Here is a 22,771-nt window from a genome sequence, read left to right on the forward strand (position 1 = left end):
GTTTGTACAAATCATGTTCCTTTTAACTAACTCAGCCTGCTGGTTGGATGGCCTTTATTGAAAATCAGCTTTCTTCAAAAAAAATAAATTGCATCTGAGCAGTAGCAGTAGATACTTCAGTTTAGATACAATTTCCTGCAGCGTTCTTTTTTTTCTTTCTTTTAAACAGCCGTTAAGAAGTACTTCTCAAAACCATTGACTGGATGTGTTCTGAAGCTCCGTGATTCATTCAGTATATGAACGACTGTTACACATTTATTTGAAGTGTAGAAAAAAAAAAATGGTTCTGCCAAGGAACTTTTTGCATTCCTTGGGTAGTTGCTGTCTTGAAAATAAAATTAGAGGCGGCTTAATTGTTGCCCTACAATTGGCTGTTTATGGGGTTGGTTTTTTTATGGGTTTTTTTGCTTTTCTGAAATTATTTACAGTCTTCAGACTTATCATTAGTTTAAAAAATGCCTTAATCTCTTCTGAACCTGTGGAAAACCTACCTTACTTTTTTTCTGAATGTATGATCTCAGAGCACCAGAAGTACAGAAGCTGTAGCAGTGAATCAGGCTTGTTGTATCAGTTTCAGAAGTTATTTTTCCTGTTCAAAAGTTTGAAGCTATTGCTATTTTAGACCAATTGGAGTTTGAGGCCAGCTTCTTCATATAGTAACATACGGAAGTTCCAGCTGATTATAGTTTAATAATCTAATGCTGCAAATGGTCAGGTGCATGCATAGCTATATTCATTTTAATAGTTCTATTAAATATACAATAGGACATGTGGAAATAGCAGTTGTTAGTAAACAAGGGGAAAGATCACAGGAATGGCTATCATACTGATAGTGCGTGAGTTTTAAAGATAAAACTTAAACAAACACCCTATGAGACAAGGGAGTAGAGCAGGACTGAAAAAGAGAAAGATCAAAATAGAGAAATTGAGGAGTTGAAAGAGGAGCACAAGAAGTAGGGAAAACCTAAAACCTCAAATACCACGACAGAATTAATAATGGTCAGTTGACATATTGGCCTCAGGCCCAAGGAGTACGTATAATTGTGCTTAGAAATATTTATTCATGCAGCTTTACCAGGTCACGCTTAGAAGAGCTTAAAATTTTTTAAAAAATTCTTTTTATACCATTCAATTTTTTGGCAATAGATGACACACCTGGCTGTCTGTAGGCCGTGTCTTTAAAGGCTGCATGCTAGCCACTATGATTGGGGCTACTGGTTGACAGCCAGCTGAACATAAACCAGCGGTGAGCCCAGGTGGCCAAGAAGGCCAGTGGCATCCTGGCTTGTATTGGAAATGGTGTGGCCAGCAGGACCGGGAAGTGGTCCTTCCCCTGTACTTGGCATTGGTGAGGCTGCATCTTGAATACTGTGTTCAATTCTGAGCCCCTCACCACAAGAAAAACGTTGAGGCTCTGGAGCGTGTCTAGACAAGGGCAGTGAAGCTGGTGAAGGGGCTGGAGAACAAGTCTTATGAGTGGCTGAGGGAACTACAATTGTTTAACTTGCAGAAGAGGAGCCTGAAGGGGAGACCTTATCACTCTCTACTACCTGAAAGGAGGTTGTAGAGAGGTGGGTGTTGGTCTCTTCTCCCAGGTAACAAGTGATAGGATGAGCGATAATAGCTTCCCGTTGTGCCAGGGGAGTTTTAGATTGGATATCAAGAAAAATTTCTTTACTGAAAGAGTTGTCAAGCACTGGAACAGGCTGTACAGGAAAGTGGTTGAGTTACCATCCCTGTAGTTATTTAAGACATGCAGATGTGGTGCTCAGGGGCATGGTTTACTGGTGACTTGGCACTGCTAGGTTAAGGGTTGGACTCGATGATCTTAAAGGTCTTTTCCAGCCTGAATGATTCTGTGATAATAACTCTCTTAGAAGAAATGGGAAATGGTATTGGTAGGCTTTTCCTGTACTGAGTCAATGTTTATGTATTCATGAGATACTGTTAGGGGAAAAATATAATAAATTTATCTGTAGCATTTGCACATTTTTCAGGTATCCTAGATAGGAAAGGAGGAGATTGCATTACTTTTTGATTAGTGATCAAGTTGATGGAATCCAATTACAGATTTATAGACCAGACAACTCACCCTGCTCAATTACTAGGATAATGTGATTTATAACTTTTGACCAGGAATATTTGGGTGGGGTGGAGCATTTTCTTTTAATCTCTAGCTTTCACCTCAGTTTACGTAGAAGTCTTTGTACTAACTAATGACACAAGCTGGTCATGTTTGAAATTTTGTGCTACTAGATATCCATGGTGAAGCTCTGTGTAAAGGCATGGAGTCTGTCTGACAACCTCTTTGCTGCCTAGGAACCTGCTTTAAACACTATTAGGGAATATAATTATGTTGTAATTGTTTCACAGCTGTACCTTTTGTCTAATTATATGCAAACTTAAAACTATTATTTTCACAACTTTGTGTAAATATTATCAGAGGACTGTGCATTTTGCTTTTCCCACCAGCCAAGATATCAGAACTAGCGTAGGTGTTTCACTTTGTCTTGTTTGGTGTTTGTGTGCTGTTCTGGGAGTTTGTATGCACACAAGCTGTATGTATTTCCTACTAATAAAGGTAAACAAACCCTGGTGACTTTTGTTGTTATCTCTCTAGTGAAGAATAAAGTCTGGGTACTGACAATAATACAAGTAAAGATTATTGTCAGATAAGGATTAAGTCTAAGATTTCATTTCAATCACAACTTACCCTTCTCTCCATAGGCACTAGTTTTTGACTGTTATTTGCTCCCTTCCTAGGCAAATCTAGCTCAACTACTGAGTGAGGCTCAAGATCGAAATAAACATCTTGGAGAAGAGATTACAGAGCTTCAGCAGAGACTGGGAGAAGTACAAGGGGACAATAAGGTATTATAAACTTCTGTTGAAAGTAAATAGCATAGAATGTGTAAACTGGACTGAAGTTTTGCATTTGCTTCTTAGGAAAACAAATAAAACAATGGGTTACGGAACCTCTAGAATATTTGAATTACAATAAATGCTCAAAACAGTAGAACAAAAGAAGCTTATAAAGGATACTTATAAATGCAGCTTATTATGTATTTTGTATGCTGCTTTTGATCTGTTATCCTTAACTGTGTATTTTGCACCTAGCTTTGCTTTAATGATCTCAGACTTCTTCTTTCTGTGTTTGTGGATTTTTTTATATATATATTATATTAGTGGTACTTCCTTTTACAAATGTGTATGGAAAAGCATTTCTTCTTAATGATGCGGTAATTTTCAATTTTTTTTCACTGAAGATGCAAAATTTAGTAGATGGTAAAACCAGGGAAGGCATAGTTTTTCCCTGCAAAAATATGGAGCAATTGATCACAAATATATATAGTGAGCTTTGTATTAAGCTCTTATCCTACTACCCTTACATAACCAATTTATTTTATTGCTAAATTTAACAAGTTGCATGGAACATTGCTCAAAATCTGCCATTTGGTATTAATCAAACTCCTGTTGTCTCTGTTAATTGAAATATTTAAACTCGAGCCAAAAGTTTGTAACATTCACAGCTGGAGCTGTATGCAAAAGGATGTTCAGAGATCAAACTAGTGAGAGGTTGAATTTGAGAGTCGAGGTGGTTAACGAAGTAAAAAATGAAACAAGTAATGAATGCTAACTTCCCTCCCTCAACTACAGTTTTAAAGTTACAGGATTTAAAACATGCAGATAAAATTGAGGCGGCTTTTAGTTATTAAGGTGGTTTTTTTCTTTCCATTTAATTTACTTTATTTTATTTTAAACGTAAGTATATTGTGATAATGTAGTTTTATTCATTGTTTATCACAAAGGATTTCCTTGAAGGTGTGCGGGGAACTGGGAAAGGGTCAAGTGTATTTTTAGTATGGGTAGCATTTGGTGTTACCTGCTCAAGTCTTCAAACACCAGTTTCCCTGGTATTTCTTTTGATTTACATGTTATTATATGAACTATACTGCAATGTGGAAGGCAGTGCCTTGCAGTTTTTGAGTCCCAGTTTAATTCCATACAGCCTTCCCAAGCCAGTCCTGAACAGATAACAAGGGTTTGTTAGTACAAACAGAACACAAAAGTAGTACAACTACAACATATTTAACTACCAAGGTTATGTTCCTGTTCTAATTCCTTATAACAATATGACCTTGGTAACACAGAACCTATTCCTTTGTGTCTTAACTGGCTTTATTTAGATTTGCCCTTGTGGGTTAACTTGGTACTAGCTGGTTATCTTTATAATATCTCAGCATGAGTTTTAATTCATAATCCTCATAAAAAATAGAAAAATACAGAGAGAGTTATTATGCTCACTGTGCCCCTCTCCAAAAGGTACAAAATAGTGCAATCACTAAATAAAGAGTGGGAGGAAAGAGCTGCATCAGATGGGGATTAATTTAGACTAGGATTTTCATTTTTGGAACACATTCTTCACTTTCCTAGTAAATGAGAAATAGAGCTTATTTTAGAGTCAGGTTGCTGTTTTTTGAAGTGCCTAAAAACGGAATTGTCATCTCTCTGAGGGATTTAACACTCCTCCTGTGTCAGTTTTTGCTCCCATCCAGCTTTGTTGGTAGAATTTTAGACTCGTTCCTGAAGCCATTCTGTTCTGCTCATCGCTTCTCCTGTACTGGCAGCTGGGTTACGTCAGGCTCCAGAGTCCAGATAATGCATGGGATACACAAAAACTAAGAACTGTAATAATTTGCTTGTTCTTATATTTTATTCCGTGCATTCTTCTCTTTGCTTTTTCCAAAGTGAGGGAGGGCATCCTGCGCAGCTGGTCTATGTCAGCCTTACTTCTGGCAAAAGATGAACAAACAGCTGCTTTTGCAGCAAGTGAAGCTGCTTATGGATAAACAATTCTGCCTGTGTCTGAGCAGGGGTGACTCATGCAGGCTTTGTCACTGAGTGGCAAGAGCTTTGTTGGACTAAAAAAGAAAAAAACTCTTTAAATATCACACATTAGCTCTATTGATACAGAATTGTTTTGATAGCTTGACTTGGTTTTGCCTGCTTTAATGTTTGTTACTAGCGGGATACAGTCACTCGGATTAGCAAGACCTTAAACTGGTGTCATTTTATTTGTTCAAATCATGTTAAGTACGTCATCAGTTAGGCAGTAACAAATTACTTGCATTTGATTTAACTGAACTATTTTTTCCTTTAATTTCAGCTAGAATTCTGTTCGCATAAATAATAAAACTTCTTCAGGCAGTCTATAGAAGGATTTATTGCTGCAGTTTCAGAAATACAGCAATAGCTAGACTGCAGCACTCCACCAACAGATATCTAAGACTATTTATTTTTATGATTGATCACAATCTCTTATCAGCTCTGGCACATGAAAACTATTCTATGTTTATGATAGTTATTTGTAAATCTTTTTCCTTCCTAACATTCTGGCAGCAATGCTTGGAGAACAATTACTGAACCTTAGAGGAGGATGGTTAAGAAATATAATTCTCTCTTGTAAATGGGTGAAAATGGAAAGAATAAAAGAAACTGGAGGCTTCTGGAAGACTAGATGACTCAGTTGCCTTCACTTGAATTCCTACCCACGCAAAGAAATGGTTTTGTATGCTGTCCTTAGGACTGTGCTAAGTGAGAGGAAGATGCATGGAAAACAATGGCTGCAGTATTACTGACAGTTTGTTATTATAAGGCAAACAATCATTCATCCAGCAGCAGTGTGAAACGTTAAATGTGGTGCATATGTTTTGGCAGAGCTGAGACGTAAAGAAGCAAATTTGCATAGTTTTGGTTTGCTTTTTAAGATTTTGTAGGCAACATGGTGAAGACAGTTGCTGTCAGTGACTGTGGCTAAACATGATGGTTTCTGCCTTCCATGAAGAATTTACAGGTTGTGCTAGTTTCCCTTTTCCTTCTGCATGTTTTTATCGATAATCAGGAATGTGAAACTTCACAGGCATTGTCTGTGGATTCCTAGCTTGCACACCAGCTATTGCTACAGAGTTACCACTTCATAAATAATTATTTTAGCTGACAATTATTAAGAAAAAGCTGTGATATTAAAAATAAAGACTGATTGCAGCAGTGGATTGTTTTGGTTAATGGTCTATGGGTTCTTGTCAAACGGGAGCTTTCTCTGGTAAGGTGCCTTCAATTTAAATCCACTCTGCTGTGGATGCTGTTCACAGAATCCTGAGGGGGAACATTAACCTAGCTGACAAATAAAGTTGATCCTCAGTGATTTCTAAATGACAGAAATAAAAGTACAGCAGCCAGAGGGCAGGTGTATAAAGTTTATAACAAAGCACTAATATACGAAATAAACCCTTAACCCTCTGGCATAACACTTAGTGTCTCTTAGGGTCACGGCGTTCTCAAGGAAGGATTTTATAGCAGGTGGTGCTGCCTCATGAGACATTCGCAATGCAGAATTAAAGGACTTGGCCTGTTCTGCCTTGTCAACTCTCTGATTGGCCAACTGTCTGGAAGAAGCACTTTGTCGTTTTATGGGTTGTTATTTTACTTTGTTTTATGTATGTTTATAATCCTGCTTTTACTGGTCAAATTAGATTTCTGAAGCATCCTTTTTGTAAGACTTCATACTTTTTTTTACACCTCAATATTAGTAGTAAATAAAGAGTTCTCCTTTTATTGGCAGACTGTTTGACCTTGCAAGTCATAATTGCTTGCATTTATAATTGCATCTTATGCCTCACCCCCTCCCGGGCTGGAGGAGAGTTGGTCATAGTGCGCGTGAGTCACTGCTCTGATCCAGTTCCCAGCCTGAAGCCAAGTGTTACACAGAAATTTTGCTCTGCTGCAGGCATTGGAGACATTGGTAAAGTGTGATTCCCCTTGCTATTTCCATTTTTTCTGAAGAAGCCTCAATATGTTCTTACTTTTGTTCCTTGCTCCCTTTCTTGCTAGTGAGAGATTCTAGAAATTAAATTCATCTCACTGAATTAAATCACTTTAGCATACCTTTTGTCCATCAGCCTTTTAACATTTAAAAAACCCAGTGTCATAGCTGTGAAGCCATTCCAGGATTTGCTAGTTGCCTTTTTGACTTAGTCTTTTGATAAAGAGATTAACAGGAATTATATCTCCTAGGATCTGTTCAGCCTTACTAACTGTGCAGTGGCTTGTACTTTTGAAGACAGGGAAATGTAGTTTGCCAAAACCAGTTTCTTTTAGGGGCACAGTGTCCCCTGAACAAATGAACCACTTATCAGAACAAGTTGTAACTCCAGTGAATTGCACTGAACAGAAGCTGAAATAAGTAGTGAAGACGATTTTGGTAGTCTGTCTTGCATCAGCAGGATTTTAATTGGCACATTGCAGCTATGGTGACTGGCATCCCATAAATAACAAAGATAGATTTTAATGTAGAATCTTCTACTTCAGAAGATTGATTTTTTTTGTAACTCTGCAATATAATGATGTATATTAATTCCTTGGTGCAGTCAAAGATACAAGGAAGGTCAGGCTGGTTATTGGGGTAGGTTTCTTTAGTTTCCGTGGAGCACCTACAAATTAAGCCATGGGGAGGTAACACTATTGCCTGGTTGTACTTAATATAAACCATTGTAAATGCTGAATACCTTATAGACTGTTACTTTATCCTACGTCATTCTTGAAAGGTAGTTGCTTTTTGCTTTGGATATTGAATATCACTTATTTCAAGTCAGACAGCTTCCAGCAGTCACAAAGATCATGAGTTCATTTGTTGTTTGAGCATTTTGGCTAAATCTTTTTCTTGTCCCGTTTTTTTTATTCATCATGACTTAACTTTTGTGAGTAGATGAACAAAGTAATGCAAGCACATGTTACGAGCTGTTAATGCAAATTCTGCACTGATGTAGCACAGTGGGATTTTAAGTGGTATCAGTAAAATGAAGCTGGGCAAGCCACTTAGTGCCTTTTTATTCTTAACTAGGAAGAATTCTTCGCTGCAGAGAATTTTAAGATTTACATATGAAAGTGGCTTTCTGAGAATTCTCTAGTTTTTGTCTGATTGGAATCGGTTCCTGTCACTGCTAAAAGCCACTGACCATGTCTTTGTTTACTTGGTCTTCTGTAGTTTATTCTGGTGGCTGCCGTTGCATGGTGTAATTCAGCTCAGGTTGATGCTTTGGGTGTTCGACTGGGACTTTTCACTGAGAAAAGATTTGAGCCCTCAGCTCAGAAAGTTCCCTCTGGTTTAAATAAAACCAGCTGTTTGGCCTGGAAGAGATGAAATCTATGACAACTTTACTCTTTCTAATGCAGATGTACTCTGATGCTATAGCCTGTGTTCTCTTGCTTACCGAATCTGGTTTTGCAATCACAGCTCCTTCGAATGACAATTGCAAAGCAAAGACTAGGAGATGATGAGGTTGGGGCTCGACACTTTGCAGCGCATGAACGGGAGGACCTTGTTCAACAATTGGAGAAGGCTCGAGAACAGGTAATAACTAAATGGGCATATACTGCCGTGTTTTACAGAGCTGGTGTACTAGCAAGTAAAGGACTGCATCTGTTGTGTTTGGAGGGCTGGTAGCTGATTAACATTGCAAATAGTCGTGAAGGTGTTGGAATTTTTACTGAAATAGTTCTTGCTGAGCACTAACTTAAACCTACATATGTGGTTAAAGTAAGTTTCTGATCTCAGGAATTCCTCCTCTAGAATTATTGATTTTCCTCTTTTTATAATGTGCAGCAACAACTTGTGACAGTAAAATATTGTCAGTGAATGTCAATGACTCCTTAGCGAAAGCTGTTACAAGTATTCCACACAATATGTGGTGGCTGATGTGTCTCCTGAGGATGTTCTTTGTATCAAATTTTCTCTGCAAGTGGTGTTAGTCTCTTCTCCTTCCCACCTCTTAGCTATTTCTTCCTTTCTTGTGAAACATTCTTGCACTACACCTCTTTTCCTTACCTCAAATCTGTACTAGCAGTATGTAGCATGCAGCATCCAGTTAATCAGACTCTTCCCCTAATACTGATGCATAGCTTTCTGGACCGTTTGAGGGGTTTGTGTTCTCTTTTGTTCCCACACTCCTTCCTACCAATGTCAGTTCCACCCCAAAAGAGTCATTCTGTGATCCAGGAGATTGTTTCTTGTTTTCCAGTCTTCCCTCAAGTGCAGTGCTACTTTAGCTTACCAGGAGAATTCTTGACTGCACTTGGCCTTCTTCCAATGTGATGCTCTCTGGTATTTCTGTTCCCAAGCTTAGGCTCTCTCTGTTCATCACCTGGTCTTCTGTTGTCCTTTCTGGCTTAACAGTGTTTTTTGAGGTGCCAGTGGAGACTTCTCAACTTGTTGCAGATTTTTCTCAAATTCTTCCTTTGCTGTTTTTGGAAGGTTGAAGCTCCTTGTCTATCTTTCATACTGGACTCCACCACACTTTTGCTTGCAGCAAACCTCATCCTCTCAGCTTCATGCTGCCTTATTTTGTGCTTCTCTCAGTTCTTCCTATTCAGTGGAATTTGATTGCTGGAAGTCCCATAGTTAGTATAAATTCTCTTTTAGGGACTTTTTCTTCATCCAGATTAGCCAGATTCTTCTTCAGTTGAGGTAGTTCCTGGAGTCCTAGATATAATATGCTAAAACCAACTTATTATGCTTGTAGCAAAATTATAATATGGATTACGGTTTTTGTTGCTGTAACATTTTAGTTGTTTTCTAGAAATGTTCTAAACCAAGTCTAACTGCTAAAGTTACTTAACTTCAAATTAAGGAAATAATTTCAAAATACAGCAAATGAGGAGGTTATGAGCTTTGGAAAGACTTTTGACTGTCCAAAATCAATCCTGTTCAGACATGCAGTGCTTGTTGCTGTTTTCAGATTGGGTGTTAAATATTTTTTTGTTTAAACTTAAAAATAGTCATACAGCTCTCGTTTTTTCTCAGATTGAGACTCTGAGATATGAGCTCCAGGCTGCACTGGATGAGTTACAGGATGTGAAAGAGGAGCGCTCTTTTTACCAAGATAAGTCAGACAGACTAAACCAAGAACTTATTCATGTCTTAGGAGGGCATGAAAACCGTATCATCGACGTTGATGCTCTGTGTATGGAGAACAGGTGAGTGCATTGCAGACCTTACTGTTTCCTTAGAATGAGCATTGTATTGCTTTAATGGGAGCCTCAGGAAGTCCATCACAACAAAACTTTAAATTTAAAGTACATCCAAAAATAAAAGTTAAGAGATTTTGGTAATTTATTTTGTCTGTTTTGTTTGTATTGAAGCTAACCATCAAATAACATTGCAAAAGTTAGGCTGCAGGAGATTACCAATGTTGTATTTGGTTACAGAGATGACAGTGATATTCCCAAACAGGGCTAAACAAGGAAGAGGAAGAGAACTATAGACCTTTTTTATTCCCATCACTGTATGGCACCAAAAGCAAGAATATTAAAAATCAGTGTTTTCAGAAACTCATAGTGAACTGTAGTGGGCTAATCTTGGATTGGGAACAGGGACTTGGAGTACCACTGAGCTAACAGTTTCGGACATAATTCTCACCACAGGGAGAGGCTGTCAACATGAAGTTATTTGCCAACAGAAGTTGCTGGTGAAATCACCTGTGTAGATATTCTTGCTACTTCCTTGGGAAAAAAAAAAAATGTTTTATAGTCTCTGCTAAGGATAACAGAGATGAATCACTGACAGAGCCATAGCAGGTACCTCCCTTAATGTCAACAATTACCTCAAAGTGAAATAGATGTTGTAAGACGCTTTCCATTTACAGAGACTTACACTTCAGGTTGGAAAGTTTAATACCAAAGGCATTACTTCCTGCCAGCAACTCTAGGGTTTTATTCTGTTTTGCATGGCCTGCAGGGTTTTGTATCAATTTAAGCCCCCTGCTCCCCTGACAGTGATACAATTTTTTTCTCTAAAATTGTTAAATTGTCACAAAACGTAATACAGCTGAAGTTCCACTACATGAAAGAGGATATTTTATAAACTCTTTATACATGAAAAATATATTTTTCGGTGTGGAAATCACTGTCTAATCCAAGTGGATAAACTTTATTAGGAAGAACTGTACTGTTTCAGTGAACTGTATACCATTTTTCAACTGTACTGTTAAATTTTTGACTTTGTGATTGCTAATGAGAAGTGCCATACGAGTGTCGAATATTACAATGCAAAAGTTCTGCATAGTTGAGTCTTTTGTTTGCATCTATACAAATCTTCTTGTGTCCATCTCACAAACCTGTAAGTACAAAGGATACGAACAAATGCTTCCCGACTATTTCCTCTAGACAGAAATATATCCTTTGAGCTTCACTCCCCGAAAACCTGAGGACTGATATAAAATGTCTGTGCAGCTTCCTTTTCTGATGCAATTTGTTTCCCTACTTAAAGTTTTATGGGGTCAAGAGCAGTAAGATGTTGTTATTTTATCCCTCACAAAACCACAGAAGGAAAAGAAAGCTCAGTAGTTCAAAGAGAGGACTTCGCAAGTAGTAAAGAGGAATGCTTGAGGCAGTACTTGAAGGTAACATGGAGTAAAGCATTACATTTCTTTTTCAGGTATCTTCAGGAGAGATTAAAACAACTTCAAGAGGAAGTCAACCTCCTGAAGTCCAATATTACTAAATATAAGGTAAGATCCTCTCAGTGTGTCATCCAAACTGTGCTTTGTTGTTCCAGGAGGTTATTGTTCATTCTCATGTTCATATGCATTTAAAGAACAAAATTGTGTCTTCAAAGAAAAATTCACTATTAACATTCTAACAGTGTTACCGTGTATATGTACTACATGCTTAGTCTTCCTTGTAGGCTTCTTAGCTGATGTAGTACAAAGGGATACCCATTAAGAGTATTTTGAAAAATGAATTAAATGCCTTTTTCTAAGTTCTGTGGAGGAACCCTCCTCTGGCTGAGAGTAATGACCAGCCTTCCAGCCCACTGGTAGGTGACAAGCAGTGGATCATGCAGCATGTGCTGCACGACTGGGACTGTGTTGCTATCACAAACAGATCTTGTCTTCTTGTTCCCTAATGGCTGCACTATTTCTTCATGTGACTTAATGACTTCGTTGTTCTACCATTCCTGGGTTAAGATATATGCTGTTTTGCACAAAACTTTTGGGACTGAATCCTGAGGGCAATATATTCCTGCTCGTCCCTGAATTCAAGCACTCTTATTTTCTTCTGCAAGTGATTTTAGGGTGTGGGAGGGAAGGGCTGCTTGTCAGGGAAGAAGGGTTGTCTTAGGACAGTCAATAGGACTTCTTAACCATTTAGGTCACTATGAAACAGTTGCAGCACTAACTGCTTCTTGTGCAAAGCTCCTTAGATTGCCAATTTCATTTTTGCATCTCTTCACACTTGTGACTTGGGTCTCTCGAAGCATGAGTCAGTTTATCAGTGAGTATCTTGGTGGGCTGGTGGGTTTCACAGAACTCTAATTGTTTTGGAAGAGCTGGGCTTGTGTAGCAGCACCGTTCTGCTGCTGATTCTGGAAAGCCAGTATTTGCTCCAAAAAGGGCTTCTAGAAACTCTGATAGAGGAGTTTTAGCTTTCTCTTTGAAGCCTATCCAAAGAAATGCTGGGGAAGATCTGATTTTGTTCCCAGCTGATATTCTCTACAGGATACTGAAGTATCGTCACCGGCACTCAGCAGATTATTAAAAAATAGGCAAGTTTTAAAAATGCATTGGGGGAAGTGGGTAGGAAGGACTACAATAAAATGGTTGCAGTGAGATAGAATGAGTCTTCATAACATTGCAAGACTCTTGGCTGGAGAATAATACTCTTGGAGAGTCACACCCCTATAGGTTACTCTGGGTATAACTTCCAGGCCCCACAGAGTTGTTCTGAGACCAAAATCCAAAGTTCCAGATTCTTTGCTCCTAATGAAAGGATTTGTTGGCTGCTGTTTTTCTAAATAAGATATTTGTTGTTTCCTTAGAATGCACTAGAGAGACGAAAAAATTTAAAGACTCATAGTAGATCCAGTAGCAGTGCTCTGACTGGAGTCCTGTCTGCAAAGCAAGGTATTACATAAATGCGGCATGGTGTTGCATATATCACTGAATTCCTTCCATCTTACCTTGTAATTTCAGTTACCCTTTCCTCACCAACCAAAATTTTTCTTCTCTTTCCTGTTTATTACGATGTACTAATTTTTGTCCTTTTCTCAGTTGTCTTGACAGTATAAAATTTAACTCTTCACTGCTTCTCCTTTTGTTACTTTTGCCATTCATTCTCTCCCCTGTCAGTTTTATCTTTTTTTTTTTTAACATCTCTAAACCCCTCTGCAGCTTTGACCCTGACAAATCACTTCTTTATTCATCTCTTTGCTCTGCTAACAATGGCAATCACACTTCATATTCCAATGAAAAATAGGATAGTTGGTAGAAGAGAGGCCCTAAGTCAGATGTTTTGCAAGAAATCATATTGTTCCATGTTTCTCCGTGGGATTGCAAATAATCTCTTTTTTTCCCCTTGAAACAAAAAATCAGGACTAGAAAAGAGAGAGAAAATTCTTTGAACCAAACAGTATTCCTTGGACTGTACTGTTTAGGCATTGAAGTATTCAAACACATGCAGGAGATCAGTATTATTTGTCATGATAAGTTGAAACTCACTTTTTCTGTTTTTGATTTCCCTTCTGTCCTCTTCTCCATGTACTTGCATACATATATGTATGTGTGTGCATAAATATATGTTTACATATTTTATGTATGTAAAATATAAATGTGGAATATGTGTAAATATATAAAAATATAAATACTATATGTATGTATAAATATATGTAAAAGAGGCAGAGCCAGATTCTAGTTACAGAAGTTAATGATATTAGTGAACTTCCTGATGTGGTTGAGAGGTATGGGCTCTAAGCTGCAGAGGAAGAGTTCATGGGTGACTGTATTTTCACATTAGTCTTGAATTACCCAAAGGATATAATAATTCTGAAAAGTAATATAAAAGCTTTCTTGTAGACTTATGTTTTAATATAAGTGGGAAAGAAATGACCAATTTTTACCTATCTGTAGGTCTGTAGAAGTATTAGTTTGTTTCCTTGTGAACATAAAGAATTTTCCAAGAGCAGAATTAAGTTAACATAAGATAGGTCTTCAGGTACTTGTTCTGGCCATTGCTTTGGGATAAGGATCAGCTTAGAAAGCTACCATCTTTATGTTGGCTAGAGATTATACTTCTGGTCTTTGTGGCTTTGCTTGTTCATTGAAGGAAAAAGTGTATGTGTTCATTTAAGTAACAAGAGTAGTTCTTTAATGCTAAGTAAATGTTTGTGTCACATCTCTGAGCATAAGAAGCCAAAATTCATTTGTGTTTTTAACATTGTAGTCCAAGAGTTGTTGTCGGAGGATCATGGATGTAGCCTACCAGCCACACCACAGTCCATTTCAGACCTCAAATCACTGGCCACTGCATTGTTGGAAACTATCCATGAAAAAAACATGGTCATACAACACCAAAGGCAAACCAACAAGTAGGTAGCATGACTTGTAAGTAAAATAGAACTTACTAAGCTATGGAATAGTTATAGTTTTGGAGGAGTTCCAGGGAAATGGGAAGGAAGGTCTGTTTTCACAGAAAATTGATTGTCATTGCTAACTGCTGGGCTCTTTAGCTTTTAAGGTCAGGTATGCGTTTAGAGAAAAATTACATTTTCAAAGTAAAGTCAGATTGACAGAGACCTGTCTGCCTCTGCTAGGCAAGGGTGTGTGTGCTACTCAGGTTTAAGGCAAACCCTGATAACACAGAGGGGACTTATACCAGGTTGTCTGTAGGGAGAGCAAGGATAAACTGCCAAGAGGAAAGACACCCTTGAACTGGATGAGAAGAGATGTGACAATTGGTTGTTAACATGGGAATTTACTAATGAACACTGGTCAGAGTAGTAAATGTTGCACCTCAGAAAAAGTCTGAAAAGATTTAGTGTAAGTTTTGTCACAGGCTAGCAGGCAATGTGTCATACAGATGAGAGCTGTTGCTCCTATAGTTACTTTGCCAAAAGTTACAGGAGATGAACAACAGTTGGATTGCTACTGTATGACTGTATACTGTCTGAACTGAACTTTCAAGGAGAATTTGTTTACTCTTAGGTGTTCTACTCATCAGTAGAATTTTGGGTCTTGCACAGCTCCTATCATGGCAGAATATAATAATTTTTGACATATTTCTGACATTTTGATATTATTGTCCTTATACAGTGTGTGAAAATCAGAGCTAGGAAGTGTTCCTTGATTCTGTGCTCAATTTCCTCCTCCCCTTTTTTTTTTTTAAGACTGAGTCACTGCTGGTAATCAGAGGTTATTCAGGCTTCTCAAAAGCACATCAGGACCAGATGCCAGAAACAGGGAGACATCTTTCATGAAAGGAAGGAGTAGTACCAAAGTAAACACTATTGCACTGGAATAGATGATTCATTTTGAAAACTGTAACTGATACTAGGCAGACTCCATTACATAATTCTCATGGATGTGGCAACAGAAGTGGAGGAGCAGTTTATAGCCCTCTTAATACTCTTGAGAAAGCAAATGCCTAATAAGCTAATGGGAGACTAAAGCTTTGAAAACGTAGCCCAGATCTAACTGACAGCGGCACTGTCAGTTCATGGCTGTGTGTCACGTAATGCCAGAGGAGTTCCTGCACTGAGCAGTGCTAATGAAGGGCTAACACCTGCTTACTGCCTTCTTACTGGTAATATAACACTAGAGGGAAAGTATCTAGAGAATAATTTTTGTTATCCCAGGTATAACCAATCTTTGCCTGTTACATCCTGATGCTGTATCATTACCTAGTCTTCTAGTTTGCACACTCTTGCCTATATCAATAGCAAACTTCTTTCTTATTTTTGCACCTGGTTTTGATTACATGTAGTCTCTTGCCTCTCTCAAATGTATCATTACGATGATGGCTTTACTTTCTGATACCACTGTCTCTGCGTTCAACTACTGAATATGTATTTTCTTGAGATAAGCCTTCACAAGGTCATAGCGATTCTTTTATCTGCGTGCCCAATGGGTCATATATAGCCATGGGAGTAGAGATTGGACATGTGCACAAACTAATATTTTGTGCCCAATAGAAGATCAGATCTTAGAGAGAGGTGGCAGTCCACATCTCTCCCAGGTCAGGAGCATGCTCAGAGCTGTAGTGTTGTATTTGTTTCAGGAAGCTTCAGGGAAAAAAGAATAAAGACAGATCCTGAGCAAGTTACATGAAGAACCTCAGCAACACTCGTATGTGGTGTGCTCATTCTTTTTGTCACCTTTGTCTTTATTTGAATTAAAGAAGCACTTAAGGAGTGAGAAGGAATGGCAACTAGTTTGAGTAGAAACACCTAGGACACAAAAGGGTTCAAGTGACAAAGGGAAATGCAGGTAGGAGATGAGAGAAAAATATCCTTTATTTGAGGTGCATTAGGTGGTTGTTGGGGGCATTTATTTGCCGTGCAAAAGATTAAGAGTAAAGATTGTTGTCTTCTGAAAATGGGGAAGAAACTGCCTGCCTGTCAGAGAAGGTTAGGGATGAGAGTGAGGTCAGTGCACAAGTAAAATGGACAGGTCTATTAAGTGGTACTAGTAGAGGATGCTTTCTTTTATTGAACGCATTTCTCCATTCAAAGTAGGAAGGTGACAAGGATGTGGGGCTAGAGAGAATTGTAATGACAAAAGGTTTTACCTAAATCAGAAGGTAGAAGTCTTCTCCTTCACCCCACTGTCCTGTTTGCCTCACTTTCCCAGCACAAGGAGCATGTTTGGAGGACGCAGTCACTCTTTCACATTCTTGTGTAAAGAAGGTGAGACTATTGGGTGAAGAACACAAGATTTTGGGGTGGTTGTTTCACTGAGGAAAGAAATTCTGCTTTTGATATTTGATAGATGATTGACCTTATAATGATTCTATTGTGAGTAAATTAGACCTCTCATACCGTATCAGCTTATTTTCCTCCAAAATGTTAACCTGCACTAAAGTAAAAACCTCTGTTGTTGCTTTCAGAATGAGATACCGCTATGTAAGTTTACAATACCACAATGGTAGATTTGCTTTCTGACTAACTAAAGCAAAAACAAGAGACTGGATTTTTTACATAGATTAAAATTTGGATATGCTGTTGAAGTTGACTTTCTGCTGTTACACTGTTATTAAAAACATTGTGCAAGTTGCACTTGGTGTGGAACAGGCACACTGTTATTATTGCTGCTTTTCTAAATATGTGGCATGATAAAAGGAGCTGTGGGAGTATGTGCCTAGGAATGAGTAGGCTAAATCCAGCCTCTATTTTTTTAGCCCCACTTCTAAGAAAAAAGGAAATTGTTTGGGAAGAAAACAGGTCATTTTCCCAGGTGATTGGTAGCTACTACTGCTAAGTTTAAGTAACGTCCTGGGTTTTCCCTTACAAGCACATTAGCTTAATTTCAAAAAGCAGTTGTAAACTAATTCTGTATGCAGTAATGTGTTGCAAGATTAAATAGTTACATAAATGCAAAAATAAGCAGTGTTAACCCTGTGGTGTAACCCAAGGGGATAAAGATATTTTTTTCTTCTGCCAGCTGTAAACCGCTTATTAGACGTTGCTTTTAGTGCAATTTGTTACTGAAATTGCCAGCATCCATGCAAGCCAGATCAGTGTAGAACCTGCTTTGCTGCTTAAACATTTTGCACTAATTTTAACATTTATAACTTGCGCAAGTTTGGTCATAACCAAAATTACAGAAAGGGTCATGTCAGTCTGTAACTGAGTAACCGTTTCCGTGTAATGTACAGAACTCAGTATGTGACCATGACAGATTCTTGGGTGATGGCATCTGTAGGGGGGTAGATGCTCCCTGTAGCAAGATCTAAATTGAAAGTGAGGTGAATGGAACTCAGGTGTAAATCAGCACAGCTCCCAACAGATTATGGCTATGTACATTGGGAAGCATGGGGAAGCCAGAAGGGAACTTTTAAATTCTGGGTTGATGGGGGGGCATATGTTGTTATGTGAACAACATATTTCTGTAGAACCTAATCCTGGAGAGAGGTTTAGACTAACTCCCTTGTCACTAGACACATGGCCAGAGGGCAACGGAAATAGCTGTCAGCACCTTTGTCCATTACGTAATCCTTCTATTTCAGTCAAAGGATCTGGTCCACTATGACTAGAGATGAAAAAATAGATTAGGGAATTTGATATTGCCAACCCATGCAGTCCCTTTAAAAATACCTACTGTTCCATGCCACCACAGTTCAGTCTTCCCACTGCACGTACAGAAGTGGAAAATAATCTGGAGGTCACAGGGGAAAGGAACGAACAGGATAAACCACACTGTGTTCAGCATTGCTTACACATTCATTTTTCAAAAAATTGTTTCTGTAAGAACTTGCAGCTTTTGTAGGGTTCATTTCTCCCTTACCTATCTTCAAATAATGGGTTTTGGAGCAAACTAGAATCGTACTTGTCACTGAATGTATTTTGCTGTCTTCTTGAATGAAAGGAGCAGTGTTAAGTATTGTCCTCTCTTTTTGCCAGCCATTGTTCAGAGCTGCCGAATGATCCTTCTGTGTGAGAACCTGCAACAAAGGTTAAAAAATATAGCTCACAGCTAATGCCTCTTGTGAGGATCCAGTAGGAATTATCAAGATATATTTGCTTCTAAAACCTTTAGAAATAGTGTGGTACCGCTGATAAATCAATTATAAAATTTAAGAGAAGCAAGAGAAAAGTGGCTTTGCTGTTATAAAAAGAGCAGTAGCAGTAACTGAACTTGATGCAGAGGGTTGAGTTCCCTTCTGTGATACAGCTAGCTGACAGGGAGGGCAGCGTCTTTTCCTCCTTTTCTGACCTGGTGAACTACTTATGAAAATAATAAGGATTTCTTTTTCTGACAGAAGTGCTAAACTTGTCATGCATTTGTGGTGACAATCATTAACCAAATCAACGTTGTTTTATTGGCTCTCTGGCTGAGCTAACATGACTCAGAAGAAGTCTTGCATCATCTCTGTCTATTCCTTTCCCATATAAGCCAGGGAAACTCTGCACCCTTTGACTAATCCTTGGTGGGGCCTTAGGCAGAGATGGGAGAGGGCTCCCTGTGGGCAAGATAGAGCTTCTTGCAAGTTGCTCTTTGCCTTTCTCCATCACCTGTTGCTTTGTACTGCAGAGCCCAGTTGCTGGATGTCAGGCTGCACATTGGTATAAGAAAATAGTTAAGGCTGAGTCTCTCATACCAGATGGAACCATTCTGAAAGTGAAAGCTAGACCTGAGCAATTTTGATTGTAATTGGAGAAGACACCATCATAGCTTTGGTAACCTATTTGATTACTGAGCTTCAACGGGGAAATAAGCATAACTGCTCCCAAATGTCTTCTCTCCTGTGCTTGTAAATGTGATAGACTGTTTGATTTTTAGTTGATATACACCCCTGTACCTCTCAGTGCTTTCTTTGATATTTATCATAAGCTTTCTCTTTTCCTTTTGCATTCTTTCTCATCTTGATATTTTTGTAATCTTTAAAATACGTACAGGCTTTTATTGTGTCATTGCATAGCCCTCACAGTAGAGATTTCAAAATTAGTCGCTGTTAATCAGTTTTTCTAGCCTCTTTGATATTTGCTGGGTTTGCTTTTCGTCACATCCTCCCCTGATTCTGCCATCTTGTCAGTAATGACATTCCCAGTATGCTCAAATGTCTGCAGCATAAAACCCTCACTGGAGAGCACGCAGTGCAGGATTACGCAGCTCTGGTGAGCATAGGAAGATACTATTGCCTTGCTGCGTTGTGATATGCCACTTCTCAGCATTCAGTTCAAATTTAACTGACTTATCTTGTTGCTGTAATTTGATGAGTAAAACTTGCTGTCCATTATCTCTGCTGTCATGTTTAGAATTGCTGCATCGTCTAGGTTTCTCACTCTATTGAGTATTGTTTGGTATTTATTTAAAGGCTTTTGACTCTAGGAGACTTGCTGTGCCTGTGAGAGAAACACTTTCAAAAATTCATTGGGAAAAAGAGCTTTCTTTGCAAGATAGAAATCTCACATTTGATCTGGGGAGAGAATTAAGACTAAAATTTAAATCCTACACAAGAGCTAAGTGCAGATAGTATTTGTGTAGAAATTGGATACAAAAGAAGAGATGAGCCAAGAAATACAGTGAAAACTAGGAGTGAGTGATAAAGGCACTAAAGAGCTTGAAGCATTTTAGTGAAGTAGATAAGAGTTCAGCACTAAAGGAACAGATGTGGCAGAAAAGCTATTCCTTGCCATTTTAAACCATCTTAGTGATAGAGAAACCTCCGTGAATTAAGGCCTAGGCCAAAATTGTGTCTTAGAACTTCGGACTCAATCTGTATGTTGTCCTGAGTTTGCCATATTTTGTCTGTATAGCTTTTACCTTCTGACTTTAGTTGTAGAGAAAGTAAAAGTGACAGGGAAGGGATATTTGCAGAAAAGGAAATAGAAATATTGTGAGTTGTTACTCTTCGTATTTACTAAAGGTTACAGGTTGAATGTCCAGTACATCCCAGATTCCTTTTTTTAAAAAAAACAAAAAAAACCAAAAAAACAAACCCATGGCATAGATTAGATAGCTCTATATCATTTTCTCTAAACTCTGGGGAAGGTTGTCCATTGCCATTAGTGAAAAAAGATGCCTGCATGCAGGTTTACTGCACTAATTAAGTTAACAGTTAGAGATTCAACTGTAGTCGTGTATGCAATTGGGCTTTGGTTACCATAGTATAGCAAGTAATCTTATCTCAGCTAAGTTTTTGTTTTTGTTTTCTTTTTCCTAAGAATTCTAGGTAATCGAGTGGCAGAACTAGAAAAGAAATTAAGAACTTTGGAAATTGCTGGCTTGTGGAGTCTCCCAGGTTAGTAAAAATTCAAGAGACTAGCTTTCATTATTTAGTTTTCAAGGATGCATTTGAATTTTAAAAAAGCTTGGCTGTAATTTTTTAAATGACAGGTATTTTCCAAATGTGCTGTTCAGCACATTTGCAGAATTCGAGACCCCTAACAAATGTTGAAACCAAAAATTAAATTGTCTGCATAGTCTGCAGGCAAAAACATAGAACTTTTGCATTTTAATAGTTGTATAAAATGATACACAGGGTATTGGTTATTATGTTTTCTAACAAATTTTATTTATTAATTTTGTACTTCCATGGATTTTAGTGCTGTATTTTTAGTATTCTTCTGTAGATTCATAAACTCTAAGAAATTGGAAATGTAAATGGTCTTAAATTTTCTAGTCCATCTCTCCAGAACAGGCTTATTCCCTGTAGCATTTTAAGCATTGTATTTGGTTTTGAATTACTGAAGTAATGGGAGATTAATCTGCTTCCTAGTAGACCTCGGTTTTAAGAAAATGTGCAATATTTAATTTACATTTACTTTTTGCTTCTTTTCTTCCCATTACACCTAATTGTGTCTTTTTTAACCACTGTAAATTATGCTACTCCATTGTTGCTGTTTGCATCATTAGGCTTTGTTGTTTACAGCTTCCTATCAGTGCTGCTGTGGGTGGGGGGTAGTGTGGTTTAGGCTTCTGGATTTTTGTCTCTGTGTTTTTTCCACCTAACCTTTCCATCTAGAAGAAAGCATGTGGCAAAGCTGAAGAGACCTTGTGACAAACATATGCTGTTCAACCATTTGGTCTGATGTGGTGTATTTCCACTTCAGCTTGCCCACTGTAGACATTCTCAAATCACTTTTCTTGAAGTGACTCTCCTATTGATGCTTTCCAGAACTGAAGGATCCGATTTTTTTTCCATGGATTACTCCTCAGTTAGTCACCTAGTGCATTTGTCATCCCCCACATTCTCCAAAAGGTGCAGGTGAAATATTTGTCCAAGACCCTGCTAATGCGGTTTTGTGCCTTAGTACAAATGTGTATCATAAACTCAACAGTTTAAGGTATTGTAGGTTTTTTGTTTGGTTTTTTTTTCAAAAGTAGTGTTCCGTGGAATTCACACACTAATAAATGCAGCGTTTCTAATTTTTGCAAAATGTATTAAAAAATGGAACAGTTGGAACTTATTGTGCCATTGTTCATTTATGTTAGGTAAGATATCAAATTAATGTTTATACAATAGTAACTGTCTCTTTCCTTCCTTTCTTTTGCTGCCTGAAGGCCTGAGCTACAATGTCTCAGTGGGATTTGGGAGTAGGTTCTGCTTGACATATATTTTTAGTAACTGATTTTAGCAGTACGTTACATATTGTCACTGCATGTAAATAAATGGAAATGTTATTTGAACTTTTTTATATCTGACAGATTAAGATGTTCAGTCAAGTCAGTTAGATGACCAAAGGAGAAATAGAGACGTCTCTACAGTTCCTTTAAATTGAAGAATATAGTAGGAATGGGTGGTCTTAAATATTTGTAAAAGAATTTAACACTGTAGTGAGAATTCTCTTGAGCTTCAAGGTTTGTTGATTTGCTGCTTGCCTGCTAAATCAAGAGGGCATTTTTGTTTTCAAGTGCATTTTTAGTCCCAAGGTGATCAGAAAGAGCCCTGCAACACCTGGTGGGTCGCCAGTTTTCTTTTCAGAGTGTGGAAAGCTTCCAGTCCATAAACAGCAGCGTATAACAAATATTGTAGGAACTAGCACAGTAAACTCTGCAGCTGAATGTTGGCTTGGGTGAGGGGCATAACATGGAGAGTATGTCATCTAGTCAGTCTTAAATCCAGAGAGAAAAAAATTGTTACTTGGTTGTGAACTTTTTGTCATTGGAAAAAATATGCAGATGAAAGCTGATGCTGAGTCTAGCACTGGAAAAAAAATGCACGTTATAAATTGCTGGTTTTTAATCTGAAGTTAATGTTCCTACTTAGGTATCATTGTCCA

General features: G+C 38.1%; 1 protein-coding gene across 5 annotated transcripts in view; it reads left to right on the forward strand.

The window, feature by feature from the left end:
• The window catches only part of CCDC149 (coiled-coil domain containing 149), a 457,725-nt gene that overhangs the window by 19,781 nt on the left and 415,173 nt on the right, over positions 1-22,771 (forward strand). For 3 of the 5 annotated variants that reach the window (XR_011337381.1, XM_069856213.1, XM_069856212.1), the window contains exons 4-11: positions 2,764-2,871; positions 8,294-8,410; positions 9,860-10,032; positions 11,492-11,564; positions 12,875-12,959; positions 14,275-14,419; positions 20,714-20,790; positions 22,053-22,085. Coding sequence is in view for 4 of the 5 variants with exons in the window: in XM_069856213.1 (XP_069712314.1) it covers positions 2,764-2,871; positions 8,294-8,410; positions 9,860-10,032; positions 11,492-11,564; positions 12,875-12,959; positions 14,275-14,419; positions 20,714-20,790; positions 22,053-22,085 (811 nt within the window). In the remaining variant the exon portion in view is untranslated. The remainder of the gene's footprint in view (positions 1-2,763; positions 2,872-8,293; positions 8,411-9,859; positions 10,033-11,491; positions 11,565-12,874; positions 12,960-14,274; positions 14,420-20,713; positions 20,791-22,052; positions 22,086-22,771) is intronic. The other 2 variants (XM_069856214.1, XM_069856216.1) reach the window with 1 other exon arrangement.

The sequence above is a fragment of the Phaenicophaeus curvirostris genome, chromosome 4, assembly GCF_032191515.1.
Source record: "Phaenicophaeus curvirostris isolate KB17595 chromosome 4, BPBGC_Pcur_1.0, whole genome shotgun sequence".
Classification (NCBI taxonomy): Eukaryota; Metazoa; Chordata; class Aves; order Cuculiformes; family Cuculidae; genus Phaenicophaeus; species Phaenicophaeus curvirostris.